At 34.4% G+C, this 20,820-nt stretch overlaps 7 protein-coding genes across 7 annotated transcripts; 5 read left to right on the forward strand and 2 right to left on the reverse strand. All coding sequences in view use genetic code 6, as the record gives it.

Moving 5' to 3' along the window:
• Nucleotides 1-2,763: 2,763 nt before the first annotated feature.
• On the forward strand, nucleotides 2,764-5,199 carry SS50377_21337 (Cysteine-rich membrane protein 2; the record flags this gene model as incomplete). Its single annotated transcript, XM_067905269.1, has 1 exon — nucleotides 2,764-5,199. One exon carries the CDS (start codon nucleotides 2,764-2,766, stop codon nucleotides 5,197-5,199), a length of 2,436 nt encoding a protein of 811 aa, XP_067766586.1.
• A 56-nt stretch (nucleotides 5,200-5,255) lies between these two features.
• On the forward strand, nucleotides 5,256-5,618 carry SS50377_21338 (uncharacterized protein; the record flags this gene model as incomplete). Its single annotated transcript, XM_067905270.1, has 1 exon — nucleotides 5,256-5,618. The coding sequence occupies one exon, from the start codon at nucleotides 5,256-5,258 to the stop codon at nucleotides 5,616-5,618; it is 363 nt and encodes a 120-aa protein (XP_067766587.1).
• Nucleotides 5,619-6,968: 1,350 nt separating this feature from the next.
• Nucleotides 6,969-7,328, forward strand: SS50377_21339 (Histone H2A; the record flags this gene model as incomplete). The annotated part of the gene is made up of 1 exon (XM_067905271.1): nucleotides 6,969-7,328. One exon carries the CDS (start codon nucleotides 6,969-6,971, stop codon nucleotides 7,326-7,328), a length of 360 nt encoding a protein of 119 aa, XP_067766588.1.
• Nucleotides 7,329-9,241: 1,913 nt separating this feature from the next.
• On the forward strand, nucleotides 9,242-10,405 carry SS50377_21340 (Cysteine-rich membrane protein 2; the record flags this gene model as incomplete). The annotated part of the gene is made up of 1 exon (XM_067905272.1): nucleotides 9,242-10,405. One exon carries the CDS (start codon nucleotides 9,242-9,244, stop codon nucleotides 10,403-10,405), a length of 1,164 nt encoding a protein of 387 aa, XP_067766589.1.
• Nucleotides 10,406-11,860: 1,455 nt separating this feature from the next.
• Nucleotides 11,861-13,750, reverse strand: SS50377_21341 (Cysteine-rich membrane protein 2; the record flags this gene model as incomplete). The annotated part of the gene is made up of 1 exon (XM_067905273.1): nucleotides 11,861-13,750. The coding sequence occupies one exon, from the start codon at nucleotides 13,748-13,750 to the stop codon at nucleotides 11,861-11,863; it is 1,890 nt and encodes a 629-aa protein (XP_067766590.1).
• Nucleotides 13,751-14,957: 1,207 nt separating this feature from the next.
• On the reverse strand, nucleotides 14,958-15,803 carry SS50377_21342 (Palmitoyl-protein thioesterase; the record flags this gene model as incomplete). The annotated part of the gene is made up of 1 exon (XM_067905274.1): nucleotides 14,958-15,803. The coding sequence occupies one exon, from the start codon at nucleotides 15,801-15,803 to the stop codon at nucleotides 14,958-14,960; it is 846 nt and encodes a 281-aa protein (XP_067766591.1).
• A 3,504-nt stretch (nucleotides 15,804-19,307) lies between these two features.
• Nucleotides 19,308-20,597, forward strand: SS50377_21343 (Cysteine-rich membrane protein 2; the record flags this gene model as incomplete). Its single annotated transcript, XM_067905275.1, has 1 exon — nucleotides 19,308-20,597. The coding sequence occupies one exon, from the start codon at nucleotides 19,308-19,310 to the stop codon at nucleotides 20,595-20,597; it is 1,290 nt and encodes a 429-aa protein (XP_067766592.1).
• Nucleotides 20,598-20,820: the final 223 nt, after the last annotated feature.

Here is a 20,820-nt window from a genome sequence, read left to right on the forward strand (position 1 = left end):
CAGGTCATTAATAATTATTATTTAAATAGTTTTAATAACTTTTTGTATTATATTTTAATTATAGAAATATTCAATCCTATTCTCTAGAATTCATTTTTTTAAACTTTACTTCTGATTAGTTAACCACACGTTCCATTAAATATTTATATCATTACAAAAATTTAAATCGTTTGATAGTTAAAAAATCGTAAAACTCTCTAAATAATTAAAATAATAATTTTAATCAAAAATACTGAAATATATTATATTATTAATATTAAATATTATTTAGAGTTAATTTATGTTAAAATAATACTCATGATTATTGAATATGCATTCCTAGAATAATACCATTCAGATGATACATCGCTTGAAATGTAATCCAGTTAAAAATTCCTTATAATAGATATATAATTGACGTTAAAGTAAAAGGTAAATAATTACCTTTAGATATTAATTTTATAATAAAATTTGAAAAGTAAAACTTAAATACATAGAGATTTGCTATAAATTACTATAAACTACAGTAGAATAAATAAAGATAAGAATCTCAGATATAACTCATCATTTTGGTATAAAACCAGTATAAATACAAATTAATGACTACAATTAAGTTTATATTCATTAAATATCTATTACTGTGATAATCAGAAGTTGCTAATACACTAATTTTTAAACTTAATTAAAGAATACGTCTCAAAAATATATACCGGCAAAATTTATTTTCCTAAGATATTTAGTAGTAAAATTATCACTAATGCATATTTAGCGATCGTAAACTTACTTAATTCGTATAAAATAAACTATAATCTAAAATCTAAGAAAATAGTTTATTCATGTTTTCTTATAACAATTTGTCCCAGATTCTATATGAAACTGGAATAGTTTCTATTAAGCTTATTTGTACCTTTGTGCATGGTCTTATATTATATAATGGAATAGTGTTAACAGAGAAAGTTTATATAAAAACTAACTCTAACTTGGTAATATTCTCAACTTTTACGCTTTTGGAAATAATATTTTTTAAATAGGAAATTTCAAATTCTATAAATATAAAACTATTCATCTCTATGAATTAGTAAGCATGTAGACTAATATTAATGTTTATTACCGATATTCTGATGCAGAATATGCAAAGAATTATTATTATTTTGTTTAATATTAGCAAAGAAGTAATTACGATATCTTAAATAGCTCTGATTTAATGCCTTCAATTCTTATAATAGTAAGGACTGCACATTGATTTAAATTTATCGTTTTTAAAGATACAGTTTCTATTAACCGTTTCAGTTTAGATTCATTCAATATTGATAAAACGTGTTTTCCAGAATCAATTATAATGTTAAACGCTAAAGATTTAATAATTTTTGTGGATTATATTTGTGAAAAATATGCTAGTATAAAGCTCTTTTGGAATTAATTTATATGGAACAAAGTTGTATCAATTTATTTAAAATTAGATGCTGTTATTTGTAACTGGTTTTAAGCTAGAATAATATATAATTACTAAAATAAAAGTAATTGATTCTAAATTATTATTGGGCATCAAAGTGACAGATAATTTTATGATAAAAGTAACAAAACCTAATGATGAGCTAGTTGATTCATTATACCCATAGTTTTTCTTTGTAAAAAAATAGAAATTATTATTTGCAACGTAATTTTAATTGTTATAAAATATGTATTTCCTAAATTTGCATTGGTTTAAACATATTTTAGCATTAAAAACATTTAACAGTAAAGAATAAAACTGAAATAGAAATATATAATTTTGATTATATATCTTAGCTTAAAATATAATTGAAAGATTACTTTGCGCGTGCTCCATTATTCAGTTATTAATTAGATGGATATCTAAATGTTTTAACAAGATGTAATATTTAATTATATATATATAATAATATTAAAAACAAATTCTTAAAATTCCAATAACTTTTTAAGAGAAAAAATCTTTTCATCTTATACTATTTCTAAATTCTATATGATAAGCAATATATATGCTAAATAGCATTATGCGTTATTTGATTACCTAAGTAATAAAATAATTTATATTATATCCATTATTATTTGTTATATTAAAATATATTATAAGCTCTTAAAATTATAAAGTAGGTAAATTATATATGATATTGCGTTAGAAGCATGTATTGAATAACAGCCTTAGATTTTGCTATTTGTGTAAAATAAGTAGTTGAAACTATTTTTTAAAGTCTTATGATAAATGTTTAATGCTGGTTAATATTTTAGTAACTCATGACAGTTTCTAATCATTAATAAATAATATATCTTTTAGAATAGAGATAATCTATAAGTTAAATCTTTATTAAGTTTTATTATTCTTATTATGGCAATTATTTTTACTACATAAAATTTAACAAATTTTTAATCTATTTTAACGAATTCTAAATAAATATTATTACTAAACCTATAAATATATTTTAATTATTTTTCGCTTAATAACAATAAGTATACAATTAAGTATTTTATTACTAATTTTAACAATAATATACAAGCAAATTATCTAATTTTTGGCAAATAGGTTTCTTAAACAAATCATTATTTCATATTTACAATTATATTATACATTATAGTTAGCTCTGTATATTTTCTTTCTCAATTTAAACTGGTTATAAATATATAACATTTTCTGAATTTTTAACCTGTACCCATGATTTATTTAGTATTGCTAGTATTTCACTTAACAGAATTTTTACAACTACATTAATACGCAAATTTAACCCATTTTCACTCAATATTCTATGTCTCTTTCCTTTTATTATTTTTATGGGAAACGTAGCCGGAACGTGCAGCTCAATCAAGGAAAACTGCGGATCGCCCTACTACTGCCCCCTGATTCATGATCCCGAAACTGCCTGCCTCCTGTGCGACCCAGACTAGCCAATTGGCACATCCTGCCGATGTGGCGCAAAATATAACATAAAGCTAAATTGTGCGGGCTGCGATGGGGAGAGCTGCAGCAGCTGCACGCACGGTTACTTCTTCACAGATGGAACGTGCAATATTTGCATCTCAAACTGCCTAATTTGCAGCGGTCCGTTAAATTGCAGCCAGTGCCTAAACGGCTATTTTGAGACACCGGAACGCTGCCTGCCGTGCGCTGCGAGCATGGAAATCGGCGGAAAATGTCAGTGCGGAAATGCAAAACTAGAGAACTGCGCTGAATGCAATGGGAATTCGTGCGCTAAGTGCAGGAGCGAATTCAAGCTGATTTCGGGAGGCTGCATTAAGGACCAGTGCTAGAGCGATGCAGACTGTGCAAAATCGGAGTTCTGTGCGGTTAGTCCCAGTGAGGTGAATTTGTGCAAGGCCTGCGGGAGCATGTGTCAATCCTGCACAGAAAATGAAAATAAGTGCTTAAGCTGCAAGAATGGTATGTTTTTGGACTAGAATGTGTGTAAAACGTGTGGCACTAGCATAGCTGCTGGGGTTTAGTGTTAGTGCGGCGATATTCTGGTTGATAATTGCGGCAAATGTGGTGATAATGTCTGCGAAATCTGCGTCAGCGGGTTCAGATTAGAGGCTGATAAATGCACTTTGTGCTCAGAAGAATAGTAATTAGGACGTTACTGCACGTGCTAAGGCTTTAGCATAACAAATTGCATCTCCTGTGATGATATTGGGTGCAGCGCGTGCAAGACCCCTTTGACACTTAAGGGGTAGGTATGTCTAGCAGATGAGTGCTTAATAGATTCTGAATGTAAAAGAGGGCAGTTTTGTTAAACAAGTAGTATTGTGACTAATGCATGCGTGACTTGTGCGGATAGCTGTGATTAATGTGCAGGTTCAGCTGAGAACTGCATATCCTGTGGTCCCAACAAGTTTTTAGTTAACGCAGTTTGCATAAATTGCAGCTTTAATTAGGAGCCGGGTGCTGCTTGCAACTGCGGTTTAATGAAGATTGAAAATTGTGGCTTATGCGGTGATAATGTGTGTAATTCGTGCATAAATGGATACCGTCCAGATAGTAACGCATGTGTTGCCTGCTCTATAACTCAACCAATAGGCAGTTCCTGCGACTGCCAGGGATAAGGAGTGTAAAACTGTGTTTCGTGTGATTCTACAGGCTGTCGTGCGTGTTTAGGTGAGTTCAAGCTGATATAAAGAGAGTGCGTCGCCGATGAATGCCAGACTAATGAGGAATGCGTAAAAGGCTAGTTCTGCTAGATCAGCGCAAACTTAGCAAACCTGTGCGAGAAGTGCTCAGAAACCTGTGAGACCTGCTAAACTTCAGCAAATAACTGCCTTAGCTGCAAAACTGACAGCTACTTACAAGAGAACCAATGCTAAACCTGCGCGTTCAGCTAACCGCTAGGAAAGATCTGCACATGCGGCTCTGCAAATGTGGAAAACTGCGGCTAGTGCATGGAAAACATCTGCAAGGCCTGTATAGAGAACTACAGTCTGCAAGGCACCGCCTGCGTACTATGTTAGAATTCCTTACCAATTGGCTCAAGTTGCACGTGTCAGGGGCTGCAGATTCCCAATTGCGCAAAATGTAACGACTCCGGCTGCGCTGAGTGCGTACTAGAGTCATAATTGGTCAACGGTGTATGCGTGCAGAACTTGTGCAGCGAGAGCGTAAAGTGCCCAACGGGACAGATTTGCGAGATATTACCAGGAAAACCGAATGTCTGCAAGGTGTGCACACCAAATTGTCAATAGTGCAGTATGGTCGGATCCTGCGATTTGTGCCAGAGCGATTTCTTTAAAAACGGGGTAGCCTGCACGAGATGCGTAGAAATCAGTAGCGAAGAGTGCAACTGCGCCGGAACAATGATAAAATAATGCGCTATATGCGATAAAGACTAATGCAGTTTATGTGCGATCGGCGCAATCTTCAGGGATGGAGCGTGCGTAAGCTGCTCAGAAATGCAGTTGGGAGGCGTCTGCAACTGCGGAAAACTCGTAGCAAACTGCGTTTCGTGCGATAGCAACGGCGGCTGTGGTACATGTCTGGATGGATTGAAAAACGTAGATGGGCAGTGCGTGGACTGTACTAAAAATCCAGAGCTTTGCAAGACAAATTTAGGTACAAATCAGATAATATATATCGTACTTGGCGTTATAGCGGGAGTTTGTTTGATCATAGGAATTGTTATTGTAGTTAAGATAGTGAAAAAGCGCAAATCTATTAAAAGTGATGAGTATAATAGCGCTGAGCTACTGACGAGGAATAATTCCAGCAGCTAGATATACTGAGTGAAGAATTTGCATGGTCGGGTTACTGATACGTAATATTTGAATAATAAAAATAAATGGTCGATTTTAGCAGTAACTATGGAGAAAATTATAGATTATTGGAGTAGGAGAGATTTAATTAGGTAAATCGACCTACTGGTAGCTAGTAGAAGCAATTTAGTTAAGGTGGTGGAATCATAATTCAAAGGTATAACAGCGGATACTAGTTCATGATGATTTTGGTGGCTCTTATTATATATGTTTAAGTGAATTTTGGTTAGGACTATATGAAAGTGGGATTTAATTAAAGGACCACAACAAGCTGGAAAATTCACAAAAATTAATGTCTATAGTTTATTAAGTTAAGTACTGTTTAATATCAAAATAAAGCGATTAAACTAGTTAATACTTTAAAACAAATTATTGTTGGTAACATCTGAGTTTCACGTACTTTCGGCATGCAACTTGTATATTTAAATATTAAGGTAGCGTCGTAAGTAGTTTATTTTATTAGTTAAATCTAAATATACCTTTTACATATAAATTTATTATAAATATCTGTTACTAGTATACCTGTTAATACTTTACATCTGGTACATATTTAAATTTTTCATTATTTTAAATTAAAAGTAATATTATATGCATATAATACGTATGAAATGAAACTGTAAACTTAGTGTAATTATATATTGCTTTAGGTAATAAGAAACTTTTATATTATTCTGGTGTAATTAAAATATTCTAGAAAAAGTATTGACAATAATTTAAGTTGAAAATGTCAACTTAATTTTTTATCTTCCGTTATGACCATTGATTAGTTTTATTTTATACTGATTTAAATTGGACTAGTGTTAATCTCTATTATATGATTGTATATTTTTCTTATAACTTATTTCATCTTAGTTTTATAAATATACGAATTTATTTTCAGTATACTATAATATATTCAACTTCAACCCTACATATACACTGTTTTCTTACCACTTAAAATATTTATTAATTCTAAAAATAAACCTACTATTTACAGGAATTTCTGTTTTCCTAATTTTAATTTAATAATTGTAACATCAGTATACTTCATTTTATCTAAAATCGATTTTTTATGAAAATCTATTCTAATATAATATTTTATGATTTGTTAATAAATCAAAATTAAACTTAAATTTTGTTGCACCAGTTTCCTATCAAAATAGCATATTATAATATATCTATAAAACTACATTTTAACCTATATCAGGAGCTAAAAATGAATACACATAACTTAAGGAGAATGAAAAGTGATCGTTTAGGTGAAGGCTGTCGTATACCTCTCAGTCCGCATTTAAATTGTATGACTGAGGAACAGCCTAGACTAATCTAAATGAGCGATATTCGTTTGGCGTAATGCAATTTGTCAATTTCGGATAATTTGAGTTTACCCGAACCTGATTTTGTAGATATATAGGCAGTTTTGAATTAAGATTGGTAGTATCAGTGAATTTAATAGTTTGAAGTTGTTTTCGAGTAATGATTTAATTTTAGGAAGAAAAGTACTTTTATCTCAAATTTGACGTTGGTTAGAAGTGATTTTAATGGTTAAATACATATATAGATCTAGCTGAGATAAAATATTACAACTAATATTTCTAGCTACACAAAATTAAACTTTTTACTAAAGCATTTATATTAGTTAAAAGTTGAGGAATTACTACTAATATGTATAAAAGTACTAATATAAGATTTTAAGAAATTCGAACCTGCGCGAGTCGCTAGGCCCGTCGCCCCCGCTCCCCCGATTTTCCCCTTCAAAAATGGCCATTGACAACAAAGCCAAGTCCAGATCCACCCGTGCCGGTATCATCTTCCCCGTCGGTCGTATCCACAGGCATCTCAAGGAGGGCCGCTACGCCGACCGTATCTCCTCCGACGCCCCCGTCTACATGGCCGCCATCCTCGAGTCCGTCATCGACGAGGTGTTCAAGGAAGCCCTCAACCAGAAGGACAAGAAGTCCACCAAGCGTATCACCCCCAACAACATCGTGAACGCCATCCGCAAGGACAAGGAGCTCAACGAGATCTTCAAGGACGTCGTCATCCGCGACGGCGGTGTCGCCAGACTCGAGGACGAGAAGAAGCACACCTCCAAGTCCAAGAAGTCCCAGGACCAGTGATATATTCTTGTTTACCCTGTCACTCCCTCTCGCCCAGGTACTCCGCCACCATGCGAATCCCGGCGTCCAGCCGCTGCAGCGCGACGCGCATCCCGAGCTGGTCCGCCGTTCCCAGCACGTCCTTCTCCATGGACGTGAACCGCTGGGCCAGCTGCAGAATGTCGTGCGCGATGATCGTCACCGGGCCGATCAGTGTGGCCTACAAGAATATAATATGCTGCCTAACTATACGTATTTTTCCTCAAACTGAAATTTTCCATTATAATAAATAAGTGTTTCATTCTGTTATTATGTTAATTTTATATGATTAATATGCTTATTACCAAGTAAAGATACTTAATATTTCTGAAGACTAAAATATCCATATATAATATTTATATAATATATAATATTACTTATATTGTATGATATTCTTGAATCAGAGATGTCAGGATAAAATTTTAAGAATGTTATTTATATATTATACCATTAGAGATTATAACAGATGAGTATTATTCTAATTAGCATTTGGAGAATAAAATTAATTAACTGATGTTTTATTTAGTCCATACTAATTTTAGATGTGTTGGATTTTTTTAAATGGGAAATAAATGCTTTTCAAATATATTATGTTAATTGAATGATACTTTATTATGGATATTTCAAAATTATAATTTTTATTTTAGCAACAAAATATTAACTTTTAACTATATTATATTTGCTCTACTTTATAAAATAAATAAAACAAACTAAATATATTATTGTAAGCTGTTATAATAATTTGTTGTTTTGAGTACTTATATTTAATATAATAATATATATTGCATTCAGACTTTTATCATTCTGTTATAAGCAAAAAATTAAATTTATATAAGTATATTAATTTATTTTTATTTTATCTCATAATATGAATAATTTGATTTAATAATACAAATATAAAAGTTTTTTCGGTTTTACATATTGGTAAATATAATAATTTATTCTTAACATTGATTTAACTTGCTGAACATATAATAATTATTGATAAATACAATAAGTGTGATACAAATTAATAACGTAATTTTTCATAATCTTATTAGATACTAGTTATATTTATAATCTAACCTTTTATTAAATAAAATCATACTATTAAAGCATTTACAAACAACATTTTAAGATTATTATGATGTATTATAAAATTTAATATGTAATATTAAGTCTAGTTTTCCTCATACCATAAACAAGTATTTAAAACATACATCTATGTATTAATTTATTTTTCTAGAAACAATGAAACGAGTAAAGTTAACTATTTTTTACTAATAAAATGTTTTGATAGAAATAATTACACCTAAAATGACAGCTCAATGTAATTCTGATGGAGAAACATCATGCCCAGAAGCGTTTTACTGTCAATCTAGTGCTTCAGAGTATCCAACTAACTGCATTGCATGTGATGAATCATGTCTTTCATGCTCTGAAGCTGGATCTGATAAATGTTCTTCCTGCGTCGCAGGAAAATTCTAAGTGGTGAATCATGTGCATCTTGCAATGATAAATGCTCCAAGTGCTCTGATAATGCGACTACTTGTTAAGGATGCTCCAATGGAAATTTCTTAACAGGAACTAGTTGTGTAGCCTGCAAGTCAGGATAAGCAGTAAAATGAACTTATGGAAGTGCTAATAATTGTTCTACATGTGATACTGCCAATAAAAAATAATGCGCAACTTGCATAGGAAATTATGATATTTTTGGATCCTCACCTTGTAGTACTTGCAAATCCGGCTATTTCGAAACTAACAGTAATCCTAAAACATGTACAGCATGTACCTTTCCTTGTTCTACTTGTGATAGTGCTAGTACCTGCACGTCCTGTGCCAACGGATACATTCTGGGGGGAGGCGCCTGCACCGCCTGTACTCCCTCGCAAACTGAGGCCTGCACCTGCGGGTCCATGCCGAACTGCACGACCTGCGACTCGGACAGCATGGCCAAGTGTGCCACCTGCGTCAACAATTTTGACCCGGATGGCGCCTCCCCGTGCCAGTCGTGCCTGCCGGGATTTTTCAAGTCCGGGTCGGCCGGTAGCGAGACCTGCGTGGCATGCGCGGATAGGAACTGCAAGACCTGCTCCGTGAGCAAGGACGCCTGCACGGAATGCAAGGACGGCTATGAGATCACGGATGGCAAATGCGAGAAGAAATGTACGGTGGATGACAATTCCTGCTCCATGAACCAGGTATGCGACACAATATGCAAGGACTGTACGAGCAACTGCGCTACCTGTGCAGGGATGGTTAGCACCTGTAGAAGCTGCATCGCAGGATTCGTCTTGTAGGGCTAAGAGTGCCAAGCGTGCCCTGATGGCTGCGCAAACTGCGCGGATAACAAGGACGTGTGCCAGATCTGCAAAGATAACTTTTTTATCAAGGATGGGGCCTGCGCTGCCTGCAAGGATAACACTACCGAGCAATGCCAGTGTAATGTTGCCGTCCACTGCGCGACATGTGATAGCGGCGAAGCCGTAAAATGTGGCACCTGCGTAGCTGGGTACAAGAAGGCGATGGACGACTCCTGTTCCGTGTGCGTCGAGGGATATATAATGATGAAAGCTATCTGCATAAAATGCGAGGCGAAGTGCAAAACCTGTTCTCAGAGTACAGATGTCTGCGATACCTGTGAGGATGGGCACCAGATGACCATCAACCAGACCTGCTAGGCAAATTGTAGTGAGCTGACCAATGGTAACGCGTGCGTGAATGGAAGTGCGGCCAACTGCGGCGGGCTCGACCAGATCACCGATTGTAAGTGTGGGGCCGCTAGCAACTGCGCCTCCTGCGATAGCTAGAACACCAACAAGTGTGGAGCATGCATGGTTGGGTACAAGCTCGAAAACGAAGTATGCTCGACCTGCACAGATGATGCCGAGCAGGTTGGCTCGTTGTGCTTCATACGTGGCGAGGCGGAATCTAACAAACTCTCAGGTGGTGCTGTTGCCGGCATCGTGATCGCGGTCCTGCTAGTTGTAGGTATGCTTGTAGGTGGTATTTTCTGGTATATGAAGAAGTCTAAAGCGGCATCTGCGACTGAAGAGCAGTCTGCAGGGATGTAGGAGTGACGAAAGTTTAATGATGTTGCTAAATATAGGTCGAGAAGGCGATAATGGACGCTCTAGAAGCAGCTGTAAACTTCCAAGACAGACTAAATATAGAAATATTGGGTACTCTCAGTCTGGAATCCACTTATCGGCATGCTAGATCCCATTTTGGAATCTCACAACATTTCACGACCCTCATTTTTTAGAGTATGACTAGGTGCCCGCTGCGGAATTTCAGCACGATCCCGATCCATTTTCATTTACTTTCCATTTTTCGTTTTATTCCAACCATTCCCCCTTCCATCCCTCCACCAGGCTTTACAAGATTGCTATATAGCAGGAAGTCCTGTGTATTTTATTCAAAATCGATGGAGCCCACATCATGCCCTCTAGCCATCAGAACCATATGCCGTGGTCGCATAATACATGCTGAGCCTATGTAGTCTGCTCACTCCTTATACCAGTTATAAAATATCGTTTAATGCGTTCAATAGCTTGTATGGTACTCGTATATTAAATTGCTCACTATCCAACCATCATGAACTCAGTTTTCTTAGACTGTGATGTTATACAAATATAAAGTGCCGAAATCAAGACTATAATCCGATGATCGATTCTGTATCCAAAATTTAGATAGCATCATACAATTCTACATATAGAACGGGCACCCGATTTGGAACATGCAAAACTATATATTCTGATTGGTGCAGCTGCACACAAGTAGTTCTGATGATCAATAAAATTAATAGTAATATAAATAATGCCTTCATATTTATTAATATACTTATATATCAAACTACATCATCTTTTCACTTTGGATGTTCGTATGTTGTCTGGCGAATATTGCATGGTCCAGATTGCTACGTATATAAAGGTGCTCATCCATTATAGAAAATACATGGTATATTCTTTGACTAAATCCCAAGAGGTTAATAAGAGCAAGTGTCCTATTTATACTACACACGTGGAAAAGTTACAAAGTCCTGGGTGCCGTCAGACGTCGTTACATCAAGCTAAAAATTCGGGAGGCAGATATGTGTAAGGGGTGAGCAGACTACATAGGCTCAGCATGTATTATGCGACCACGGCATATGGTTCTGATGGCTAGAGGGCATGATGTGGGCTCCATCGATTTTGAATAAAATACACAGGACTTCCTGCTATATAGCAATCTTGTAAAGCCTGGTGGAGGGATGGAAGGGGGAATGGTTGGAATAAAACGAAAAATGGAAAGTAAATGAAAATGGATCGGGATCGTGCTGAAATTCCGCAGCGGGCACCTAGTCATACTCTAAAAGATGAGGGTCGTGAAATGTTGTGAGATTCCAAAATGGGATCTAGCATGCCGATAAGTGGATTCCAGACTGAGAGTACCCAATATTTCTATATTTAGTCTGTCTTGGAAGTTTACAGCTGCTTCTAGAGCGTCCATTATCGCCTTCTCGACCTATATTTAGCAACATCATTAAACTTTCGTCACTCCTACATCCCTGCAGACTGCTCTTCAGTCGCAGATGCCGCTTTAGACTTCTTCATATACCAGAAAATACCACCTACAAGCATACCTACAACTAGCAGGACCGCGATCACGATGCCGGCAACAGCACCACCTGAGAGTTTGTTAGATTCCGCCTCGCCACGTATGAAGCACAACGAGCCAACCTGCTCGGCATCATCTGTGCAGGTCGAGCATACTTCGTTTTCGAGCTTGTACCCAACCATGCATGCTCCACACTTGTTGGTGTTCTAGCTATCGCAGGAGGCGCAGTTGCTAGCGGCCCCACACTTACAATCGGTGATCTGGTCGAGCCCGCCGCAGTTGGCCGCACTTCCATTCACGCACGCGTTACCATTGGTCAGCTCACTACAATTTGCCTAGCAGGTCTGGTTGATGGTCATCTGGTGCCCATCCTCACAGGTATCGCAGACATCTGTACTCTGAGAACAGGTTTTGCACTTCGCCTCGCATTTTATGCAGATAGCTTTCATCATTATATATCCCTCGACGCACACGGAACAGGAGTCGTCCATCGCCTTCTTGTACCCAGCTACGCAGGTGCCACATTTTACGGCTTCGCCGCTATCACATGTCGCGCAGTGGACGGCAACATTACACTGGCATTGCTCGGTAGTGTTATCCTTGCAGGCAGCGCAGGCCCCATCCTTGATAAAAAAGTTATCTTTGCAGATCTGGCACACGTCCTTGTTATCCGCGCAGTTTGCGCAGCCATCAGGGCACGCTTGGCACTCTTAGCCCTACAAGACGAATCCTGCGATGCAGCTTCTACAGGTGCTAACCATCCCTGCACAGGTAGCGCAGTTGCTCGTACAGTCCTTGCATATTGTGTCGCATACCTGGTTCATGGAGCAGGAATTGTCATCCACCGTACATTTCTTCTCGCATTTGCCATCCGTGATCTCATAGCCGTCCTTGCATTCCGTGCAGGCGTCCTTGCTCACGGAGCAGGTCTTGCAGTTCCTATCCGCGCATGCCACGCAGGTCTCGCTACCGGCCGACCCGGACTTGAAAAATCCCGGCAGGCACGACTGGCACGGGGAGGCGCCATCCGGGTCAAAATTGTTGACGCAGGTGGCACACTTGGCCATGCTGTCCGAGTCGCAGGTCGTGCAGTTCGGCATGGACCCGCAGGTGCAGGCCTCAGTTTGCGAGGGAGTACAGGCGGTGCAGGCGCCTCCCCCCAGAATGTATCCGTTGGCACAGGACGTGCAGGTACTAGCACTATCACAAACGCTGCAGTTTGGTTGGCAGGCAGTACATATTTTGGGATTGCCAGAGCTCTCAAAGAAGCCGACCTTGCATTTAGAGCATTGTGGGGTAGAGTTCAAATCGAAGCCTCCAAAACAGGCTCCACAAGAATCAATATCACCACCACAAAAGAGACAATTTTTAGCATTATCGCAAACACACGGAATCGGTTGGTCGCCTGCACAGGTTTGGCAGACCCCTGCAGCCATGATGTTCCCGTTTGCGCAAATGCCACATTTAGTCTATCCTGAATCGCAGGTGGAGCAGTTTACGGCAGTTCCGCAAGTGCAATTTTTGGTTGCACCCGCGAAGCACATTGTACATTCATTGCCATTAAGAGCATTTCCACTGACACATTCTGAGCAGTTAGTAGCAGATCCAGAGCACTTAGCACATTTTTCATTACATTTTACGCAAGAGGTGTTGCTTGAAAAGGTGCCATCTGGGCATGTTAAACACTTATCTGAATCACCTGCGGAACAGGTGAGGCATGAGTCGTGGCATGGAATGCAGTCCGTTGGAAAATTTGTTGCATCGGCGGGACAGTAAGTTTTCTCAGGGCATGAAGTGTCCGCAGCTGCAGCGCATTGGGACGTCATTTGGAGCGTAATGATTCATGACAATTATTCTGATAAAATAAAATAATAAGTTTTGATGTTTTATTGTTTTTTGAAGATAATTGATTTGCGTATTTTTAGTAGTAGATATATATGCGGTAATTTGATTAAAAAAACCTAGAATTATTAAAAATATGATAACAATATAAAAGTTATTAATAATAGAAATGATATGTAAAGTGTAATATGATATTAATTTGATATAAATTATTTTGGATTAAAAGTAATAATTTATAATATAAAAATGAAGTTTCTAGATAAAACAATATTTATAATAAATAGAAATAGTATTATTATATAATTTTATACAAATATTTTGAGATTAAATGTTAAAAATTAAAGAATAAATATTATCTGTATCATGAAAATAATAAATATATTCATCTAGATCTATGTGTAATACAAAGATACTAGGGAATCGAATATATATAGTAATGGTATCGATAGTAAGTAAATACTGCAGGTTATATATATTCAGTTTAGAGTCCATATTAGCAATACTAGTCATTCATTTTCTTGCTAAGATGATTGTATAGCGAAATTAATTGTAACAAGATAACAGAAAACGTTGTAATTTAGATAATAATTATGATATATTAATGTATATATAAGTTGAATGAATTCTTTTGGGGAACATAAATTATTAGAATTCTACAAACTATTTCATAATATCTAGTTTGCTACCACTATGAAATTTCTTACCAATTCTTATTCTTACATTATATTATACGAAAAAATAGTGATTTAGGTTTAGAAATATGAACATTATCATGAATTATATATGATTTATATGTATTGAGAAGAGAAATTTATTATAATCTATTAATGTTACGAATAAATTTAGAACTTAGGGAGATTTTCTGTATTTTTATGTGGATTACTTATCAATCTATTCTAGAAATATAGTCCAAGCCAAATAAATATTTAGATTAACAGCATAAATAACTTTTATTAAATTTAAAGAAATGCATTATTGTACATCAAAATCTTTCACTTCTAACAATTAAAAGGAAATTGCTTTAAATTGTTCTAGTATAAATTAGATTCTGCAATCTTCGATTTATCTAAGTATTTCATAGTTCTTTAGAATAGAGAAGTTAAGTAGTCCTCCTAGTCGCAAATATAATATAATTATTGATTATTCTGAAGATGTAAAATATATTAATTAATTACTAGTGTATATGAATTATCAGTCAGTTCTCAAGTACGGGACAAGTCTGTTTACAATAAAGTCGTCATTATACTTGTAGTCTCCATGATGTAATTCTGTCTCTTCAAAGAATACTCTGTTCTGTTCGACCATGGATTTTAACCCGAAAGTATCCTATTTATATTCATCACGTTCGTGGTAAAGTTAAACTTCTGCATCAGTGCCTGCCTTCCATGTACCAAAGAATGCGCTCTACCATGGGGTAATAACCTCATCTGTAGAACCCCCGAACAACACAATTTTGTCAACAGACATGAAGTTTGCCTTTCTTTGCGGATCATAGTCACGGATATTATCGAGTAAGGGGAGGGATCTCGCCTTCTTAGTGTACGATTTTAATTTGTATGGATTTCTCCAGTATTGAGAAGGACCAAGATTTGACTGGGTAAAGCCTTTGTACTACATGTAGAACATAAATCTTTAGACAAATTTAGGCAGATACTAACCTTAACACTCAGATTTTACTCCACAAAAGAAACCACCCTGAGGCCCTGAGAGGGAGATAAATCTGACCATTGGGGCCATCTCGTGGTTATGCTGCTCTAACAAAGCTCTCATTAGGTAAGCACCTTAGTTGTGACCAACTCCAATATATCCCCTTGATGTAACATTGTGTTTGGTGATGCATTCTGCAAGAAGATTAACCTATTAGGCCACTTCCATAAAAATAGAGTCCCATTCACCATTTCCGATTTCACAGTTGATTACAGTCGTTTATGGCATCTCTTTTTCTATAACTTATTTCATATGGGACATATAGTGGGCAGACGAATCAAACCCGTGAATAAGTACTATTGGATACTACGCTAGGAGGATACCAAGCATTTTCTAAATAGTAAACTTTGTTATTATGTCAGTGGTATCATATTAATTATTAGTAGAGTATAATATTTATACTTAAACTTAAGACTAGGTACAGTATCTGGATAATATATTGTAAAGTATGGATAAATTATTTACTTTATTTTGAGAAATATTTTTACAATTTTAACTTTTATCATGAAACTAACGATACATTTACTCAGCATTAGTCTAATGAAATTAATAAAATTATATTACTGGCTATATGTTTATTATACTTTACGTTTAAAATTATTTTTGTTAGTATTACCAATGATACATACTCTTCCTGTTATCTTATTTTTAAGTTGTGTTCTAATATTGTTAATCGGTAGTCTTTTTATTTTATATGTGTTATTGTTAGAATATATTTATTAAACTAAAGCTTAAAATAATAACATTTATGTCATTTTATATATTTACATGTTTGCAGATAATTTAATCACAAAATGGTAAAATCCGGAGTAAATTCAACATATTGTCTTATCTTTTATATAACTATTAAGATATAATTTTGAGTAATAAATATAATCACAATTTATATAGAAAATATAATATAGTCGGATACAATATATAAATTGTATAATTTGCATAATTCTTAAATGTATACTACTAGCGTCAGAATTATAAAACTATTGTCATTTTATTTCACTTGTAAAACAATTAAAAAAAACATTTAATTTCGGAAAGAGATATCTTATAGTTAGTAATAATGTTAATAGAATTTTATCACATTCCGGCCAATAAAATACATTAATTGTAGATTCTGATATATAACATTTATTTTTAATAATATATGCTGCTATTATATTCATTGTGATGCACTAACTATTTTATTACGCCAGATTTGAAGGATATATTTAGAAATTATTAGTTAATCATGATAATGTTTTTATATAAGAATAAAAATATTTACTTAACATAATTCTTACGAGATGATAAATTATTATTTACTAAGATTTTATTTTGTAAATTATTAATTTCACAAAATACTTTCTTATTTGTAGTGAAAATTTAATATATAATAATTTAAATTAATTATATAATGATTAATATTATTATATGTCCCATGAGCTCATAAAATAATTAACATAATAAATTTTATTTAAAATAAAGTTTCTTCTATAGTGTTATAAAATATAGCATAACTCTTAATAAATATTGTATATAATCCAAATAATTTATATTAAACTTAAGTTATTTATATTTTCGAAATTGTATTACCAAGTACATATGGTATACTCTTATTAAATTAGATATGTTTATTCATCGCAGCGCTGAACACAATAAAATGTTAAAGAATTCTTAGTTTTATATGCACATTTTTGTTTTCTAAATAATTTCACATTTAAGATCAATTTATAATGATAACTACGACAAATTTGAGTATCAATACATTAAAATATTAATAATTTATATATAATTTTATAAATTATTAAACTAGTAATGGATAATTGATATTCTGTTAATCCGCTTCTATAATTAGCATCGATTCACTAACTATTATTATGTTATGCGAAATATCATAACTCGATATTTTGAAAATTTTCAATTATATTATTATAAAATTTCAATAAACTTTGATTTAATTGCTTGTAAAGTAAAAATTATAAGATTAACTGCATAAAAACTGTATATTTTTATATGATTAATATTAAGTTTTAGTTTACGAATGGTATTACATAGCCATTAAAGGAAATTGTAATTAAAATAGGCTAGAAGTAAATAATATTAATTGAATATAAAATGATACTTATAGATTTACTAGTAAGATGGTTATCAAAAGTAGTAGCTTCATTTATATTTATTTCTAAATCAATATACATATATATAATATTTCATTTAAAGTAATGCGATTTTAGTAATATAATTATTATATTTATTACTGGTTGTAATTTAAATTTAATGTATTATTTATTTAAATTCTGATTATAAATATTCTTAGAGGAATACTTCTGGAAATATTTATAATCTAAGAATACCATACAACTGATAATTAATAAACTAAATTAAAGCTATTTCTTACAATTGCATTCACATTTTTATACCAGTTAAATAAGTTTGATAATATTAGTTTTTAATAACAATTTTTCTTAATGATTAATATTTTTATTATCAAATTCATGTTTAAGTATTATATAAGAAATATATACTCCATAGTTAATTGGAAAAATTATTATAAAATTAATGATATTCTTAGAATTTATGTTTAATGATAAAGAATCACATAATTAGGAATAATTTATTATTAACATATTTTTTGAAAATAAGCATTCATATAATTATTTAATATATAATTAAGATTATAAATAAGTTTATTGCAAAAATATTATACTTAAAACAAATTAAAGGATAAAATGTTCTAAAATATTATGATTAATTAGTTTGCATTGCCTAAAGATAAATTTTTAACGACAAATCCCATAACTATATCAAGTAACTGTACTTATTCGCTGTTAATAATAATTTATTATTTCAAGAATTGATAGGATATATCTGAATATTTATTAAACTTTAAATTCACTGCATCAAAGTTTTAAAGCAGTATTTTTCAATATTTTAATAGCGATCACAAGAATATATGGAGAAAGGAAATATAATTATAAATTTGGAAATAGTTTTAACTGTCTTAAGTGTAATATTGTTATAACTATACTAGAATTTTTGTACTTAATAAATATTTCAAATAAGTAAACAAAAATTAATCAAAATCTACTATCAACCTAGATTAATCTGATAAAATATTATATCTCAAAAATAAGCGTGTACCAACCCATCCTTAATTATAATAAACCAAGTTTAACTACCTTTCATTATAAATATCGTTTCATATATAAACTTTACCAATAAGTATTCTATCCTTAAAAAATTACCAGCTAGGCCTTCATTTACTAATATTTTTATATAAACCTAAGCAATAACTAAATTTTAACCATAAATTACTAAATTTGCTAAAGTCGTCATTTACCAAATTATTCTTTTTACCTATTACTTACAAAAATTTATTATTATAAACATATAATATTAAGTATATTTTTGCTACTCGAAAAATTATTTGCTGAATTACGCAGCATTAGTCGAATACTATTGAAGAAAATACTATATTACCTTATGATATGTGTAATAAAGCTAATCTATATAACACCAAAAATAAGGAATTTCCTGCAAGTAGCCGTACCAAGTCTCCGAACTACCTCTAAATTTTCACAGAATACACTGTGCAGGACACTTACGGAAACCTCCAGAGTAGGCTCTCCTGAGACTTATACAATGATAGAACCGACTTTCCAGGCCCATCGTAGTTTGCGCACCGTACGCGCATACTAATTACACTTTCTGCAAGGGAATTTGATGCAGTTCGTGCCTTGTTGGCTACCATCCCAAGGGCGGAAAACCATTCAAGAAGATTATCTATTAAGAGTTTCACAACGACCAGCTCTGCGATTGACCGAAATTGCCTCGGGGATGACCTGAAACTACAAGAACTTCATGATTCAGAAATGCAGGATCTGTGGCAAAAAGGCTCTAGTAAGCTGCATAGATTGCACGAGAATTCCTGAAGGAAAATTCTGTAACTGCTATCACTCGCGAACTTAGAATTGCCTAGCCTGTAACTAAATAACTGGCAACTGTTCTAATTGCCTGTAGGGGTATTTTCCAGCCAAAAATGGGGAGAAGTGCATCCGTAACGGAACCTGCCTGGTAACACAGGACTGCGGTCTGAACCAGTTCTGCTAGGGCTCCAAGTGCGTTAAAGGGGATCTGGCGCACCCGGTCTCCTGCGGCGAGCTGCTGAACTGCACGTCCTGCGTTTCGCCGTTCTTCTGCCTGAGGTGCAGCGGCGACTACCACCTCGGGGAGGACCTGAAGTGCCTCACGCCTCGCTGTGAGACGCTTGGGCTGAACCAGTACTGCAAAGACGTCAACGTCCCCGCAGCGTGCCCTGGCCCGTTCGCGTGCAGGTGCCCGAACCAGAGAGACCACTGCGCGACCTGCGATTCCGACGGCTGTGCGACCTGTCTGGCTGGGTTCGCACTGAGCAAGCACGGCTGTACGCGGAACGTGTGCACGTCCTCGGCTGACTGCCTCTTCGGCAGCTTCTGCGCCGAGAAGGGCTGTCAGGGCTGCGAGAGCATCGGTAGCGGCGGGTACTGCAACTGCGGTGCGCTGGTGCAGAACTGCGCGCTCTGCAGCGACGGCGTATGCCTGAAGTGCTAGCACGGCTCGTAGCTGACCCAGGGCTACTGCGTGATCACGGACTCATCCGACGGCGCGGTGGACGTGAAGCTGATGATAGAGATTTCGGTTGCTATCATTATCGTCGTGATCGGCGTCACTCTCATCATCCTGTTCGTGATATTTAAGAAGTACTCGCCTAAGCAAAATGGGTTCGAAAAGATGGAATCCAAACTTAGCGTATCTGATAATATGATGTGCAATTAATACAAGCGAACTTTAGATTTAAGCTTGAGTAGTAAAGAAGATAATTATAGCTCTCTAGTAATATAGTGCTAGGTGGGTTGTTTGTAAGTTTTATTTATCTAATGGCGAAAATTATATTTCATAAAGACAATAAATTATTATAATTATTAACAATCACTTCTTAAATCTATAGATTGCAACTGGATACAAAGTAATTAAATATAACTTTATAGAATTGAATTAAAATATCATAAAATTATGAATTACAATGATTATAGATTTCAATCATTGCAACATAAATCCTAGTTACGTGGAAGAAACTTTCACAAAAAATAAAAGTATTTTAAAATTAGCTGACAGACTCAAATAAATATCACATTATAATTAAACACAATGAATTGGTTACCAAAATATGAATCAGCAAAAATCTATTTCATAATTCCATTTCAATATTTAAACGAAGAATTATTAAGCAACTCATATATACTATAATATTATTATATATAATTTACTATATTATAACTAATTATATGAATAAATCTAATGAAATTAGCGCTTAGCCTAGATTGTGATGACTGTA

Source organism: Spironucleus salmonicida, chromosome 2, assembly GCF_000497125.1.
Source record: "Spironucleus salmonicida strain ATCC 50377 chromosome 2, whole genome shotgun sequence".
Classification (NCBI taxonomy): Eukaryota; Fornicata; order Diplomonadida; family Hexamitidae; genus Spironucleus; species Spironucleus salmonicida.